The sequence below is a fragment of the Balearica regulorum genome, chromosome W, assembly GCF_011004875.1.
Source record: "Balearica regulorum gibbericeps isolate bBalReg1 chromosome W, bBalReg1.pri, whole genome shotgun sequence".
Lineage (NCBI taxonomy): Eukaryota > Metazoa > Chordata > Aves > Gruiformes > Gruidae > Balearica > Balearica regulorum.
The window spans coordinates 28669759-28687789 of record NC_046219.1 but is presented as its reverse complement, the minus strand read 5'-3'; the positions used below and the strand labels follow the sequence as shown (position 1 = coordinate 28687789).

Here is an 18031-nt window from a genome sequence, read left to right as displayed (position 1 = left end):
GTACCAGAAGTGGATTTTGTTTGGCGTTAGACATGCAATGCCAAAAGCAATTAATTGGTCTAAATTATATGAAGTAAGACAAGAATTAAACGAATCCCCTTCGGCCTTTATGGAAAGACTGAAGGTGACTGCTAGAAAATATACTAATTTGGACCCAGAGAAAAAAAACAAAACAAAACAAAACAAAAACCACCACGGAAGAAGCTATACAATTGGCCTATATATTTATGGGACAATCAGCCCTAGAAAAAAAAAAGAAAAAAAAAAACAAAAAAAAAACCCCAAAAAACAAACCCTCCAGAAACTGGAAGGGGCTGAGTCCAGAGACTTAGGTAAAATGCTTGAAGTAGCCTGGGCTGTGTATAACAACAGAGAAAAAGAAAAAGAAGTCAGACAAATGCAAAGGGATGGAAAATTCTGACAATCTTGACCGAGAATAATAAACATGTAAAGCAAAACTCAGCTATAAATCAGCAGAGGGTGTTGGTGCGACAGGGCAAAAAGAGAACTGGCCTTTCTTGAAACTGTTAAAATTTAAGCTGGGAAAACAGTGGGTAACACATCAATTTTTATATATGCCCGAATGTCCATTGCCTTTATTGGGGTGGGATTTATTAAGCAAATTAGAGGCACAAATTATTTTTAAAGATGGAGAAATTAGATTACTAATACCAGAATCAAAAGCTATAGAGGCGAGAGTGTTTATGTTACAGGATTCCCCCAAGGAGGAACAGATTCCAGAAGTAGTGGACAATGCAGTTATCCCCCTGGTATGGGCAAGTGGAGTTCCGGGACGATGCAAACTGGCAGAACCGGTAAAGGTGACTTTAAAACCTGGAGCCAAGCCGGTAAGACAAAAACAGTACCCTCTCAAATGGGAAGCCCGAAAGGGGCTAGAGGAATTAATCACAAAATTTTTAGAATATGGGCTGTTAGTAGAATGTGAATCAGAATATAATACCCCTATATTACCAGTAAGGAAATCAGGAGGCAGGGAATATTGAATGGTTCAGGATTTAAGGGCCATAAATCGGATAGTTCAAGATATACACCCAGTAGTGGCCAATCCATATACCTTACTGACATCTCTGAGGGAGGAACATAAATGGTTTACTGTGCTGGATTTAAAGGATGCCTTCTTTTGCATACCTCTGGATACGAAAAGTCAAGGCATATTTGCCTTTGAATGGGAGAGTCCCACTACAGAAAGGAAAACGCAATTAACATGGACTGTACTTCCACAAGGATTTAAAAATAGCCCTACAATATTTGGAAACCAATTGGCAAAGGAATTAGAAATGTGGAAGAAACAGAATCAAGGAGGAGGCATATGACTACAATATGTGGATGACATCCTGATAGAAGCAGAAAGTAAAGAAACATGTTTTGAAATGACTATCAGTTTATTGAATTTCCTGGGCCAGGGAGGATATAGAGTTTCCAGAAACAAGGCTCAGATAGGGAAAGAAGCAGTGATTTATTTGGGATTTGAGATATCACAAGGACAAAGACAATTGGGAAACGAAAGGAAAGAAGCCATTTGTCAGATTCCCGAACCTAACAGCCCAAAGGAACTGAGAGCCTTTTTGGGAATGATTGGATGGTGCCGACTCTGGATTTTAAATTATGGACTGTATGTGAAACCCCTATATGAAGCCCTGAAAGAATCTAAAGATCAATACCTGACTTGGACACCTGAATGCCATAAATCATTTAAAGAACTCAAAAAGGCATTGATGACGGCCCCTGCACTGGGTCTACCTGATCTAACCAAACCTTTTGAGCTGTTTGTACACGAAAGGCAACATCTGGCCCTTGGAGTGCTGGCGCAACGGCTGGGATCTTGGAAGCGACCACTGGGGTACTTCTCCAAACAACTTGACACCGTGAGTAAAGGATGGCCGGGATGTTTGCGTGCCGTGGCAGCAACGGTGCTGCTGATTCAGGAAGCCCGAAAATTGACTATGGGCCAAAAGATAGTGGTATATGTACCGCATATGGTAATAACTGTCTTAGAACAAAAGGGGGGTCACTGGTTATCCCCTAGCAGAATGTTGAAATATCAGGTTGTCCTATTGGAACAAGATGATGTGGAATTAAAAACCACACCAATCGTAAATCCAGCAATGTTCCTGTCAACTGAGAATCCTACTGAGAAATTGGAACATGATTGCCTGCTAACCACTGAACAAGTTTATTCCAGCAGACCGGACCTGAAGGACGAACCCTTGAAGAATCCTGATCTGGAACTGTTCACGGATGGAAGCAGTTTTGTGCAAGCAGGAAGGCGAATGGCCGGGTATGCTGTTGTCACCATCGACAAGATATTGGAGTCAGGGACACTACCTGCAAATACATCAGCACAGAAAGCAGAATTGGTGGCGCTAAAGCAGGCCTTACGAATGGCCGAAGGGAAAAGGGTAAACATATGGACTGATTCCAAATATGCATTTGGTGTGATCCATGCTCATGGAGCCATATGGAAAGAAAGAGGGCTGTTATCAGCCCAAGGATCACCTATAAGACATAAGGAGGAAATTCTTCAGCTCCTACAAGATGTGCAAAAACCAAAGGAAGTGGCCGTAATGCATTGCAAAGCTCATCAATTTGGTCAGACGGCTGTCAATATAGGTAATCGGTTGGCGGATAAAGCTGCAAAAGAGGCTGCAGAACGAGGTATCCTTGCACTGGTACCAGTAAAACAGGTAAAAATTCCAAATGTAAAAGTAAGATATGGTAAATTAGACGAACAATTGGCAGAGCATTTAAAGGCATCCCAAAATGCAGAAGGATGGTGGGTAACACCAGAAAATCAGGTAATAGTGACCCCACAAATTATGTTGGAACTTGCAAAAGAGCAACATGAGCAGACGCATTGGGGTGTAGATGCTATGGTTACAAATTTGAAAACATTTGTAGTGTGCGTAGGAATGACAGGAATAATTAAATCAATAATAGCTAAGTGCCCGATCTGTCTTAAAAATAATCCTTTAAACCAGAGGAAAGCACCTTTAGGAGTAACAAAGCAGGGTAATTCTCCAGGAGATTATTGGCAAATCGATTTTTCTGAATTACCCAGACAAAATGGGTATAGATATCTGCTGGTACTGATTGATACGTTTTCTGGATGGCCAGAGGCTTTTCCTTGTCGCACCAACAAAGCGAGAGAAGTGGTTAAAATATTGTTAAAAGAGATAATACCAAGGTTTGGGGTACCATTGGGCATGTCTTCTGATAGAGGACCACATTTTGTAGCAGAAATAGTCCAGCAAGTAAGTAAAATTCTGGGGACAAAATGGGACTTACACACTCCCTGGAGACCGCAATCAAGCGGGAAGATTGAAAGAATGAATCAGACCTTGAAAAGACAAATGAGTAAAATTTGCCAAGAAACATCTTTGAAATGGCCACAGGCCTTGCCATTAGCTCTGTTAAGAATAAGAATCCAACCAAGGTCTAAAGATGGTGTAAGTCCATATGAAATATTATATGGCAAACCCTACCAAACTCCTTTAATCCCAGGGGACATGAGGGTAACAGGGGAAACAGATTTGAAAACATATCTGATTTCTTTAGGAAAGACCCTCGAAGCACTCAGAAGATATATTGTGCTGACCAGACCACTTGCTCTTGATACGCCTGTACATCCATACCAGCCGGGTGACTTTGTGTATATAAGAATATGGAGTTCTGAACCACTCCAAGAAAAGTGGAAAGGACCCTTCCAGGTACTGTTGACAACTTATACCGCAGTTAAGGTAGAAGGAGTGGAGCCGTGGATTCATTATACTCGAGTAAAGAAGGCACCGTCAGAGCAGTGGACATCTATGCAAAAAGGACCTTTGAAACTCAGACTGTGTAGAAAATTTGACAGGGAACTGGAAAGCTAAAAGAACTGGTTTTCAAAATGGAAAATTTATAAAGGGTTTGCATGTTATGTGTTGAACTATGAATATTATGAATTGTTTGATTGGGTTAATAACACTTTTTTGTGTTTTGTCGCTGATCTGTAGCCAAAGAAATACAGAATGGCTATGGTCCCAAGCTATGATGGGACCATATCCCAAAGACCGTTCCCCAAATTTAGCCACTGTGGTAATGCATGAATCTGAAGTTTACCACCCACCAGAGTGGGAATGGGACAGAAAGGACTGGGTCCGTGTCTTAACAGGAACAATTGGAGAAAAAGTCCAAGTAGGATGCAGAAAGATGGAAGGATCTCTTCATGAGAAAGCTTCTTCAATTACCATCTCCGGAAATCTATTAGACCCTAGTTCTAATCTTACAACGAGACTCTGTCCCACCACAGAATGGAAATGTAACAAACAAGATTCTCTCATTACGTGTTGCCGCCAGCAGAATGTCGGTAATTACCCCTTAGACCCTAGTACCAATAATGTTGAAATCACCAAATTCTGTATTAAGGAACAAGGAGATTGTTGGCACAATTTTACTTTGACTAAGCCAGTTTATGTGGTGTGCAATTGGCGACCTAATCCATTGACAGGAGGATTACGAGGCCTTACATTTAAATTCAAGATAAATGTTGTAACTAAACCCCTAGTGATGCTTGTTGCAGTAGTCATGCACGCTGGCACAGATACCCTTTTTACGTTAACTAGTAAAAGTGAAGTCACCCCCTCTTTTATGGTACCACAAGGGAATGACATCACAATAAAATGCAGATTAATCACTGAATCTCGCATTGAACCTATAAACAGTTATGAAAATGGATCACATGGCCCTATTTTGTGTAAAGATCAAAATTTAGACTGTTGGTTAAATTTGACTACTGTACAATACTCCCGTAAAGTGATCTGTGGTAAAAATAACACCAAATACTGGGGAGAACTTAAAATAGACGTTATAATACCTACTACCCAACCAATTGTTGTGCTTAACCCGAAAATCTTTGAAATTGGACCATACGTGATCAGAAATACAGGCTTGCAACAAATATTGTTTAACCCGGCATGGTCTCTCAAACAAGTTGAATTGTCAATGCAAAACAATGTTTCAGATATTCAACCAGCTTGTTCACCTTTCTTAAAAATCTCATATGAGGGGTGGACAACCTGGCTGCAAAAACGAACTCTTACTACGAAAAGAACACAAAGAGACTTGACCGGTGTTTTGGGAACAGGATTAGGAGTTTTAAATAGCATTGATTCAGAAGTAATAATGAACAAATTGGCGGCCTCAATTAGTGATTTGGCTAGATTACAACAGCCTTTACGATCCTCTTTACTGGCTTTAGGAACTAACCAGTGGCTGTTGTCAAGTATATTACCCACATGGGAAAGAATAAATGTAAGGGACCACGAGTTAATTACGGACGCACTTGGGGTGATCCAAAATAACCTCTCCTTGGCTCTCAGTTGTATCCAGGCTCAATTATGGATGCAGTCGGTGGCTGCCTCAATTATAAGAGAAGGCGAAGAAGGCACTCTCCCTACTGAAATTAGGAAAATAATTTGGGACAGTGCTACTGATTTTGAGAAAGAACTCCAGCCCTGGTGGAGCCTGGTAAACTTTACTTATGATCCCGTTACAAACACAGCTACAACTTTTGTGCTCACTATATCTAATGCTACCAAATACTCAATTTATCCCATTATTGCATTAGGGATAAACCATAACGGAACTATACTCTATCCTTCCGAGCATAGAGTATGGGCCCGAAAGATGAATGAAAAATGGCAAACTGTTAATTTGGAATCTTGCATCGTGCGGGAACAACAAGGATTTGTCTGTGAAGGTAATGCAATTGAGGCACAAGATATTTGTTTGGACACTGAACAAAATATTTGCCATTTTGAGGTTCATCCTAACGAAAACCCTGAAACCATACTTATATATATTGGCAAGGGCTGTGTATGCTTGAGAACTGTTTGTGATTTTTTATATGTAGATGAGGTAGTGGTAGAGATTAAAAAGAATTCAAATTTTTGTATTTGTAATTTTACTAAGATTGATGGATGTGACTTTTCTTATTCGACCCCGGTCACATCGCACCAACTTTTGCAGTCTAACTACATGTTGATCCATGAATTATTACCTATCCCCATTGGAATGAATCTCACTTTAGTAAAACAGTTATTACGACGCAAGGATTTGATTGAAATTCTGGAAAAAAATTAAGGAAAACGGGCAGAAAACCCTAATAACTGTTCATCACAATGTGAAAGAAATACATCGAGTTTTTGAAAGAGTGCAGAGAGATGCAGAACTTAAATGGTGGGACACACTTTTCGGATGGTCGCCTACTGCTACAGGCATCCTAAACAAGTTGTGTCACCCCATCGTGATTCTTTTAACATTGGTTTTGATCAGTATGACCTTGTCAGTAATATTATATATCATAACTTGGAAAATGATGAATCGGTTAACACATCTGAAAGAACAAATTATTCGTGAAACTTCTCTCACTCATATGATCATCCAAGCTGTTGCGAAACAGCAAAATAAACAAACAATCCCAGAGTTTCCTCCAACACATAGAAAATAGTTAGTATAGTGGAAGTATTGAAAAGGTGATTATTTCAAAACTTCCAAAGGGGGGATTGTAACCGATGTGTTTAACTTTTTAACCATGGTGATGGGATCAAGATGAGATTATTAGCAATAGTAGGGAATGAGAAAAACATTTTAGGAATGAGGACCTGAGAGCTTGGTGGTACCATGGAACTGATAAACTGTGTGGTCGGTATGTACCATGGAACTGATAAACTGCATGGTTGGTACATGAGCCAAATAATATTTCATTTTCTGTCAAAATCATGTCCTTTGAGTGAACTTTGTTCATTATAATCTCATTATAATACCAAAACACACCTCCATGCTAAAAGCTACCCACCTCCAAGGTACGACCACCCCTCACTGGGCATGCTCTCTGAATTTCTTTAAGTCTGTAGCTTTAAAAGCAAAGCGAGAAAGTTTTACACCAATCATAATGAAGTAACTATGTAACTATGTGATGTAATTGTAACCATGTGTGTATTGAGAATATAAATATGTGCATGTTCGTAGGCTAGGTATGCACGTTGGGTGGAACTATCCCCCGTGCATCCAGCGCTGCAATAAAGAATGCCTGCCTTTTAACACTACATTGGTGTTACGAGGTTTATTCCCGGATTTCGGTGACAACAGTATCAAATCAGGACGTAAACATAATAAAGGGAGGGAGAAGGTAACAATCTAGTCAGTTCTTTGGACATCGTCTTCCAGAGCTAGTAGAGTAGCTACCGAAATACACGCTGAACTATGAGCAGTAATACTGAAACTGTTTTTCAGGATACTTACAGTGCAGGTTTTGGTGTGTCATGTGCTACTGAGGTGGAAATACTAAATTTCACATTTTAAAAGGAAAGAACTGAAAATTATGAAAGGTGATGTAAAAGTAGAATTACAGTACTGAATAATCTGTGGACAAAACAGCCAAAATGCTCACTATGCAAGATGTAAACCAAAGAAGACCCAGAGTGACTTAAGCAGAATGTTTTTTTCCTTGCCACAGAAAAGGCACACTTCTACTGTATAATTATCTGATTGATACAGAGGTTTATATTGTAGAATAATGACAGAAAAGAAGTCAGGGAAACATCATTGTTTTCCAGTATGAAAAGCAACAAATCACAGTAGTTCCTGACATACAGCCAATTCCTCTTTTCAGCCCTGATTTGTAGAAAGAACAGTCAGGTGTGATTTTACTTTTTCAGAATCTCTGAAAAAATAAATTGTGAAACAGTGGATATTAAAGGGTAAATAAATCCAAAGAAATTTAGAGAAGAAAGGAAGCAGAGTCAGAATATGGGCCAGGAAAGAAAAGAAATCCAAACCCAATTGTCTGCTGCTGTAAATAAGCATTTACTTAATTTATGGTATAGAATTTCTTCCATTTAAACTGACAGATTTATTCCCAAGTAAACAAGAAGCAAGGAATGGCCTGAGCAGAGTCTATATGAATTGTTTGACATCCAGGTGGTTGAATGATTGGCAAGAGATAGTGAGAAAATGTTCTGGTTTTGGCTGGGATAGGGTTAATTTTCTTCCTAATAGCTGGTATAGTACTGTGTTTTGGATTTAGGATGAGAATGTTGATAACACACTGATGTTTTAGTTGATGCTGAGCAATGCTTACACTAAATCAAGGACTTTTCATCTTCTCATACTGCCCTGCCAGGGAGGTGGCTGGGGATGCACAAGAAGCTGGGAGGGGATACAGCCCGGACAGCTAACTCAAACTGACCAAAGGAATATTCTATATTATATGACATCATGCTCAATATATAAACTAGGGGAAATCTGGCCAGGGGGGCAGGAAATGGCTGGGTATCGGTTGGCAGGTGGTGAGCAATTGCATTGTGCATCACTTGTTTTGTATATTCTTTTATCATTATTATTATTTTCCCTTCCTTTTCTGTCCTGTTAAACTGTCTTTATCTCAACACACAATTTTTATTTTTTTTTCCTGATTCTCTCCCCCATCTCACTGGCGGAGTGAGTGAACAGCTGTGTGGCGTTTAGCTGCCCACCAGGTTAAACCACAACAGCAAAGTAGGAAATTAAAGTATTATTTCAACTTCAGAATTCAGTACTGGTTTAAGGCTAAAGTAATGTAAAATTGAAGGAGAAATGAAGAAAACTTGAAACTCATGTGGAAGCATTAGCAACATCCTTTTCAGCCTAGCTGCCTAGCTGCAAACAGTTTTCAAGCTGTACTTTACAAGTAAGCTCAAGTGCAGCAGTCCTTTGTACATTTTTTAATTGCTTTCACATCACTGAACATGCTTAGAAGAAAACCTGTGTTACAATGGAAGTGAGCGTAAAATGAGACTTGGTTCTCCAGTTGAGGGCAGCAACGTTGGGAGCAACAGGCAGACACAGTCCATAAATGCATGGCTCCATGGCTGGTGTCAGCCACACAACTTTGGGTTCTTTGACAATGGGGCAGCCTACATGGCACCAGGCTTGATGAACTCTAATGGGATTCACCTCTCTCAAAGAGGGAAGAGAATCTTTGCCCAGGAACTAGAGGGGCTCATCAACAGAGCTTTAAACTAGGCTCAGAGGGGGAGGGGGATAACATCAGGCTTGCCAGCAACATGTTGTGGGATGATGTGCCCAGGTTGGAGGGATGGGGAGCTGGTGAGGGCATTCAGCCTATTGCTGAGAGACGTGCTGGATGCCCTGCAGCACACTCAAAGCCTAGAGGAGACGAGCCAGGGGCTCCAGATGCAAAGGGAACCAACAGGGAAACACTGGGAAGATACATCAACAGAATTCCAGCCACCCCAGCCAATAAGTCAGCCTCATCGGGGGCCCAGTTGAAATGCCTCTATGCAAATACATATAGCATGGGGAACAAACAAGAGGAGCTGGAGACGTGTGTGCACCTGCAAGGCTATGACCTTATTGGCATCACAGAGACATGATGGGATGGCTCCGATGACTAGAGTATTGGAATGGAAGGATACAGACTCTTTAGGAAGGACAGGCAGGGCAGACAAAGAGGGGGTGTCACCCTCTATGTCAGTGACCAGCTGGAGTGCATGGAGCTCCACCTGGGGATGGAGAAGGAGCCAACTGAGAGCCTATGGGTCAGGATTAAAGGGAGGGCAGGGGCAGGGGACATCATAGTGGGGGTCTGCTAGAGGCCACCTGACCAGGGAGACTGAGCAGATGAAGCCCTCTATAGGCAGACAGGAGCAGCCTCAAGCTCACAAGCCCTGGTCCTCATGGGGGACTTCAAACACCCCGATATCTGCTGGAGGGACAACGCAGCAGGGCACAAGCAATCCAGGAGGTTCCTGGAATGTGTTGATGACAACTTTCTCCCCCAAGTGACAGAGGAGCCCATGAGGAGAGGTGCCATGCTGGACCTTGTTCTCACCAATAAGGAGGGCCTGGTAGGGGATGTCAAGCTTAAGGGCAGCCTTGGCTGCAGTGACCACGAAATGGTGGAATTCAGGATCCTCAGGGCAGCGAGGAGAGCATGCAGCAAGCTCACTACCCTGGACTTCAGGAGAGCAGACTTTGGCCTCTTCAGGGACCTGCTTGGTAGAATACCATGGGACAAAGCCCTGGAAGGAAGAGGGGCCCAAGACAGCTGGCTAATACTCAAGGGTCACCTCCTCCAAGCTCAGGAGCGATGCATCCCAACAAAGAGCAAGTCAGGCAAATCCACCAAGAGGCCTGCATGGATGAACAAGGAGCTCCTGGGCAAAGTCAAACAAAAAAAGGAAGCCTACAGAGGGTGAAAGCAAGGGCAGGTAGCCTGGGAAGAATACATAGAAACTGTCCAAGCAACCAGGGATCAGGTTAGGAAAGCCAAAGCCCTGATAGTATTAAATCTGGCGAGGGATGTCAAGGACATCAAGAAAAGCGTCTATAGGTATGTTTGAGATAAATGGAGAACGAGGGAAAATGTGGGTCCCCTCCAGAATGAAATGGGTGACCTGGTTCCCCAGGATATGGAGAAGGCTGAGGTACTCAAGGAGTTCTTTGCCTCAGTCTTCACTGGCAAATCCTTGAGCCACACTGCCCAGGTCACAGAAGGCAGGGACTGGGAGAATGCAGAACCGCCCACTGTAGGAGAAGATCGGGTTCGAGAATATCTAAGGAACCTGAAGGTGCACAAGTCCATGGGACCTGATGAGTTGCATCCACAGGTCCTGAGGGAACTGGCGGATGAAGTGGCCAGGCCACTCTCCATCATATTTGAGAAATCCTGTCAGTCCGGCGAAGCTCCCACTGACTGGAAGAGGGGGAACATAACCCCCATTTTTAAGAAGGGTAAAAAGGAAGACCCGGGGAACTACAGGCCGGTCAGTCTCACCTCCGTGCCTGGCAAGATCATGGAGCAGACCCTCCTGGAGACTATGCTCAGGCACATGGAAAACAAGGAGGTGATTGGTGACAGCCAACACGGCTTCACTAAGGGCAAATTGTGCCTGACAAATTTGGTGGCCTTCTATTATGGGGTTACAATGTTGGTGGACAAAGGAAGAGCGACAGACGTCATCTACCTGGACTCGTGCAAGGCATTTGACACTGTCCCGCACGACATCCTTGTCTCTAAATTGGAGAGACATGGATTCGATGGATGGACCACTCAGTGGATAAGGAATTGGCTGGATGGTCTCATTCAAAGAGTTGTGGTCAAGGGATCAATGTCCAAGTGGAGAACAGTCATGAGTGGTGTTCCTCAGGGGTCGGTACTGGGACAAGGGCACTGTTCAACATCTTTGTTGGCAACATGGACAGTGGGATCGAGTGCACCCTCAGGAAGTTTGCCGACGACACCAAGCTGTGTGGTGTGGTCGACACGCTGGAGGGAAGGGATGCCATCCAGAGGGACGTTGACAGGCTGGAGAGGTGGGCCCGTGCGAACTGCATGAAGTTCAACAAGGCCAAATGCAAGGTCCTGCACATGGGTCGGGGCAATCCCAAGCACGACTATAGGCTGGGCAAGGAATGGATTGAAAGCAGCCCAAAGGAAAAGGACTTGGGGGTATTGATTGATGAGAAGCTCAACATGAGCCAGCAGTGTGCACTTGCAGCCCAGAAAGCCAACCGTGTCCTGGGCTGCATCCAAAGAAGTGTGACCAGCAGGTCGAGGGAGGTGATCCTGCCCCTCTACTCCGCTGTTGCGAGACCCCACCTGGAGTACTGCGTCCAGCTCTGGGGGCCCCAGTACAGGAGAGACATGGACCTGTTAGAGAGAGTCCAGAGGAGGGCCACAAAGATGATTGGAGAGATGGAGCACCTCTCCTATGAAGACAGGCTGAGAGAGATGGGATTGTTCAGCCTGGAGAAGAGAAGGCTCCGGGGAGATCTAATTGTGGCCTTCCAGTACCTGAAGGGGGCCTCCAGGAAAGATGGGGAGGGACTGTTTATGAGGGAGTGTAGTGACAGGACAAGGGGTAATGGCTTTAAGCTGAAGGAGGGTCGATTTAGATTAGATGTTAGAAAGAAATTCTTTACTGTGAGGGTGGTGAGGCACTGGAACAGGTTGCCCAGAGAGGTTGTGGAGGTCCCCTCCCTGGAAGTCTTCAAGGCCAGGTTGGATGAGGCTTTGGCAATGTGGTCTAGTGGAGGGTGTCCCTGTCTGTGACAGGGGGGTTGGAACTAGATGATCTTTAAGGTCCCTTCCAACCCAAACCATTCTATGATTCTATGATTCTCCAGCATCAGCAAGGGATCCCTTCAAGGCCTTTGTTCCATTTCCAGTCCGAAAGAACATATGGTGTTTTTTCTCTTTCCATTACTGACCTTAAGTTAAGTCTGTGTGTTTAGTAGCCAAAAAAAGTGCATAAGAACAGCAAGAAGGGAGTAATATTGTCACCGAAATTCGGGAATGAAAGAAAACTCCTTAACACTAATTTAGCATTAAGAAGCAGGCATTTCCTTTATTGCAGCGCTGGGTGTCAGGAGGATAGTTCCTCAAATCAGGCACACCTAATGCTGGTTCTCTTGTCATATTTATACACAAATGTTACAAAGATTACAAAGTGGTACACTCCCCGTTCCAATAATTGGTTCATATTTCTTCGCTTAGTATGCAAACTAGAACGCATGCTCAGTTCTGTTCTCCGCCTCTATCTTTTGAGTAGGTGGTATAATTTGGGTAGGGGGCTTATGGGTCGGTGGTCGTGGGGACCCTGGCCCAAATTACCTTTCCCCTAGTTTCTCAGTATTTCAGTGTTGGTAATTGTTTGCTATATGCCTCAGAAAGATAAGGATGTTGCTGGAGGCAATTAATGTCCTCCCTTTCTGCAAAGTATGTCCATAAGGACCTTGAAGTGTCTTGTAGCTCCTCCTTTTTCTCATGATGTGTAGCAGGTGCTCATTCTAAGAATCGTTAGCCTTCTACCTAAAGTAATAATGAATAGTTTCTTATCACATATAATACAAGTAGGCCTTCCTTACAGGCCTTTCTTCTTGGCTACATTTTCTTATTATGTATAATATAAGCAGGCCTTCGTTACAGGCCTATCTTTTTGGCTACAATTCCCCCCTTTTGAAACTTTTCAGATCCTTTCAGATTCTTAAAAGTTTCACCTTCACCCTTTTCTATCAAAGCCATATATAAATCAGTAGATATATTAGCAGTACTTCTGGCAAATGTTGTGAGCTGTATCATGTGCTTCATCATTATCCAAAGTTTAATATACAAAGCTGTAGTTAAAACAAAGCCTAATAAGACAAGCAAAAGCAATACAATAACCGGATGCAACATTTTGTTCAATAGTCCAGTAACGTTAGGCGATCATCCAAACAGAGTATCCCACCACTTATGCTCCCCATCTTCCTTCACTCTTTCCAACACCTGATGGATTTTCTCAGTATCGTGGTGGATGGTTATCAATGTTTTCTGTCCATTTTCATGTCTGCAAAATTTCCTGTAGGTCTTGATGATGTAAAAGTTCTCTCACAAGTGTTAAATTCATTTCTATAGGGGTATGTATTGAAGCATTTCATACAGTCAGTACAAATGCTGTGGCACTATGGTTGGTGGGATTGTAGGTGAAATTCACTAACTGCCATCAAGACTGGAATTCTTTTTCAAATTCATTTTGCGTTATCCCAAATGACTTTAGGGACTTCACTAGGTAAGACCCCTTCTTCCCCTTCTCTAATGATTGCTGATGCCACCGACTGGACCCATAGTTGGGCTTGAATACAGCTAAGAGCTAACGAGATATTACTTTGGCCAGTGCCCAAGCCCTCCAGGATTATCTCATGGTCATTTTCATTAATTTGTTTCTATGGAGGCAATATATCTGGTAACAGCCACTGATTTGCCCCTAAAGCTGAAAGAGAGGATCGAAGAGGATGTTGTAATCCTTGCACATCCTTAGTGGCAGCAGCTAACTTATTGGCAAGGATTTCAGCATCTATGCTGTTCAATATTCCCATTCCTGTTCCCAAAGTGCCAGTTAGATCTCTTTGTGTTCTACGAGAGGTGGGAGTCCGCCCATGTAACCAGGCCAGCCATCCCGTATGGGCTGTGTTCAAGAATGGGGAACATGAGGGTTTTAGTTCGGCAATATTGATTTGTATGGACAACTCTACCCTTTTAAGGGAATAAAATGGATTTAATAAGATTTGTTGTTGTCCCACATTTTTAATGACATACGGACCAATGCTAAAAGTAAGTGGAGTCAGTCCAGAGGGTCCAGTTGGCACAGGCCCAGGCTTAGACTAGGGGATCGTGTCATGCTAGGTTCGATAACGTTTATCTTAAATTTAATGTTAATGCCAACAATTGATCAAGGATGCCTAAACAGATTACGTGCACAGATTGTACCAAAGTAAAATTGTGCCAACAATCTAAGGTACTAGAAATACATTGGGTCGTAATTTGACCTTCTCCTATACAAGATGTGGCCTTATTTGCCCTCTGATGTGTAGATCCATTTATCATTCTGCATCCTATTTTCATTTCTTTCCCTACCTTCCCCTTAATTATGGGAATTTTCCCACAATGGCCATCCTCCAAGCCCCATTCATTTTCTGAAAACACCTCAGTTCCATGTATTACCACTGTCAGTAAGGTAGCTTTGCCTACATTCCCCATTATACCAGTATGTTGTTTATGGGCTTGAGACCATAGCTCCTGTTGGTTCCCTTGACTGGAGAGCAAAGAAACTGCCAGTAATACCCAGAACAGGACCGTACCTGTCCTAACAGAGCAAGACATCTTACATATTTGACATACTTTTTCAAACCCGATTCAATTTGATTTTTAGAGGTCCTTCTGTAGTTACTTGCCACTGATCCAGGGGGGGCTTTCTTAACTCGGGTATAGTGGATCCATGGTTCAATTCCTTCAACCTTGATTGCTGTGTAGGTTGTCAAAAGAATCTGGAAGGGGCCTTTCCACTTTTCCTTTAGCGGTTCAGAGTTCCAAGTCTTCATGTAGACGTGGTTGCCAGGCTGGTATGGATGCATGGGGGTATCAAGGGTCAGAGGTTCAGATAAAGTGACGTATCTCTTTAGACCTGCAAGCGTTTTTCCTTTTTATTAGTCCGAGGTTGTACCCTAATGTGGAGAAGTGCTAAATAAAGGGCTTGGGGCCATTTTAATGTTGTTTCCTGACAGATTTTACTTATTTGTCTCTTAAGAGTCTGATACATTCTTTCAACTTTTCCACTAGATTGCGGTCTCCATGGAGTATGTATATCCCATGTAATATTCAAGGTTTGACTTAATTGTTGCAAAACCTCAGCCACAAAATGCGGTCCTCTATCTGAGGACATTCCAATTGGTACACCAAACTTAAGTATTATTTCCTTTAATAAGCATTTAACAACCTCCCGTGCTTTGTTGGTGCGACAGGGAAAAGCCTCAGGCCATCCTGAAAAGGTATCCACCAAAACCAAAAGATATCGATAGCCATTTTGCCTGGGTAACTCAGAAAAATCAATTTGCCAGTAATCTCCGGGGGAGTTCCCTCACCTAGTAACCCCTGGGGGTGGCCTCCTTTGGTTAAGAGGGTTGTTTTTTGTTTTTTTTTTTTTTTTTAAACAGACTGGACACTTCTGTGTAACTGATTTTATAATCTTAGTCATTCAAACACTAAGTACTTGTGATTGGAGGTTGTCAATCAAAGACTCCACTCCCCAATGTGTTTGTTTATGTCTGGCCTCAGCTATTTGTGTCATTAATTGAGGTGGCACAATAACTTGCTCATTGGGGGTTATCAGCCATCTTTCTGAATTTTCTGTTGCTTTTAAATGCAATGCCAATTTACGGTCTACTTCACTGTAAAAAGGCTTAGTCCCTGGTAGCTGTATCCTTCTAGCTGGGATTAGTGCTAGAATACCTTGTTGTGCAACCTCCTTGGCAGTGCAATCTGCCAAACGATTTCCTATGTTAACATTGGATTGCCCAAACTGGTGTGCCCAGCAGTGCATTATAGCAATCTCTTCTGGTTCCTGGACAGCTTGGAGAAGTTGTAAAATTTCTTCTTTGTGTGTAATAGAAGATCCTTGTGCTGACAGCAATCCTCTTTCTTTCCAAATGGCTCTGTGAGCGTGCACAACACCAAAGGCATATTTGGAGTCTGTCCATATCTTTTACCTGTTTACCTTTAGCTATTCTCAAGGCCTGACATAGTGCAATCAGTTCCGCTTTCTGCGCCGATGTGTCAATGGGTAATGCCTCGGCCTCCACAACTTCTGTAGTTGTAACAACAGCATATCCAGCCCTTGGTTTCCCATCCTGTACAAAACTGCTACCATCTGTAAATAGCTCCAGATCAAGGTTAGTCAAAGGTTCGTCATGCAGATCTGAGCGACTGGAATAGACTTCTTCAATTGTTTGCAGACAGTCGTGGCTCAAAGATTCCTCACTTTCCTCATTCATGGTTAAAAACATAGCGGGATTGACAGCAGAGGTGACTTTGAGCTCTACATCATCTTGTTCTAATAGCATCACCTGATATTTAAGCATTCTGCTGGGGGATAACCAATGTCCCCCCTTTTGTTCTAGAACTGTGGTAACCATATGGGGTGCATATACAATTATCTTTTGCCCCATGGTTAATTTCCTGGCTTCCTGTATTAATAGGACGGTGGCCGCTACAGCTCGCAAACATCCCGGCCATCCCTTACTTACAGGGTCCAGTTGCTTAGAGAAGTACCCGACTGGTCTCTTCCAGTCCCCAATCTTCTGGGCCAATACTCCCAAAGCGAGATGTTGCCTTTCATATACAAATAGTTCGAAGGGCTTATCTAAGTCCGGCAGCCCTAGGGCAGGCGCCATCATCAAAGCCTTTTTTAGGCTCTGAAAGGCCTGCCCGCATTCAGGGTTCCAAGGCAGATATTCTCTCTGTGCCTCCTTCAAGATGTCGTAAAGAGGTCTTACCAGCAGTCCATAGTTGGATATCCACAGACGACACCATCCAGCCATTCCCAGGAAGGCCCTCAGATCTCTTGCTGTTTTCGGTTCTGGGATCTGACAAATAGCCTCTTTCCGATCTGTTCCCAATCTCCGCTGGCCCTGTAAAATCTCAAATCCCAGGTAAGTGACCATTGGTTTTGCAATCTGTGCCGCCTTCTTGGACACTTTACATCCTTCTTGTCCTAAGAAGTTCAACAGTCATTTGTATACACTCCTCCCAGGTTTCTGCTGCTAATAAGATAGGATATAATCCACACATTGCAGCATAACTCCTCCAGGATGGTCTCTTCTCCATATTTCTAATTCTTTAGCTAACTGGTTTCCAAAGATTGTTGGACTATTTTTGAATCCTTGAGGCAACACAGTCCAGGTTAGTTGAGTTTTTCGTCCAGTGGTCAGGCTTTCCCATTCAAAGGCAAAAATAGCCTGACTCTGTTTCTCGAGAGGTATACAAAAGAAGGCATCCTTTAAATCTAGGACTGTGAACCATTCATGTTTATCTTTGAGGGCTGTAAGTAATGTATAGGGGTTTGCCACCACCAGGTGAATGTCCTGCGCAATTTGGTTCACAGCTCGTAAATCTTGCACTAATCTGTATTCCTCACCCCCTGGCTTTTTAACGAGTAAGGTTGGGGTGTTAAATTCTGATTCGCATTATGTGAGCAACCCATATTCTATAAAGTTGAGTATTAACTTTTCTAATCCCTTTTTGGCCTCTGTCTTCAATGGGTATTGTTTTTGTCTTACCGGATTTGTTCCAGGTTTAAGGATAATTCTTAGTGGTTCTGCTCTTCTGGATCTACCTGGAACCTCACTAGCCCGTACCAAAGGTGTCACTGCATTCTCCACCTCCTTGGGAATTCCTTCGTTAGTCTTAGGTTGTTCCTGCAACATAAAAACTCTTGCCTCAATGGCTTTAGATTCAGGGATTAATAGTTGAACTTCTCCATCTTTAAAGGTGATCTGTGCTTCCAATTTACTCAATAGGTCCCGTCCCAAGAGTGGTATAGGACATTCAGGCATATATAAAAATTGGTGAGTTACCCATTGTTTTCCAAGCTTAAAATTTAAAGGATGGAAAAAGACACGCTGTTCCGCTTTCCCTGTGGCACTCACAACATTT

At 42.8% G+C, this 18031-nt stretch overlaps 2 protein-coding genes and 2 long non-coding RNA genes across 6 annotated transcripts in view; 2 read left to right on the top strand and 2 right to left on the bottom strand.

Moving 5' to 3' along the window:
- The window catches only part of LOC142599156 (3-hydroxy-3-methylglutaryl-coenzyme A reductase-like), a 695832-nt gene that overhangs the window by 102462 nt on the left and 575339 nt on the right, over positions 1–18031 (bottom strand). The gene's annotated exons all lie outside the window — the stretch shown is intronic.
- Positions 1–18031, bottom strand: part of LOC142599217 (uncharacterized) — a 544015-nt gene that overhangs the window by 91912 nt on the left and 434072 nt on the right. The window lies entirely within an intron of this gene.
- The window catches only part of LOC142599269 (uncharacterized), a 543147-nt gene that overhangs the window by 235685 nt on the left and 289431 nt on the right, over positions 1–18031 (top strand). The window lies entirely within an intron of this gene.
- Positions 4585–16508, top strand: LOC142599329 (uncharacterized). Its single transcript, XM_075739198.1, is given in 3 exon segments — positions 4585–6132; positions 6134–6413; positions 16498–16508. Coding segments are annotated over 3 exon segments (1839 nt in total).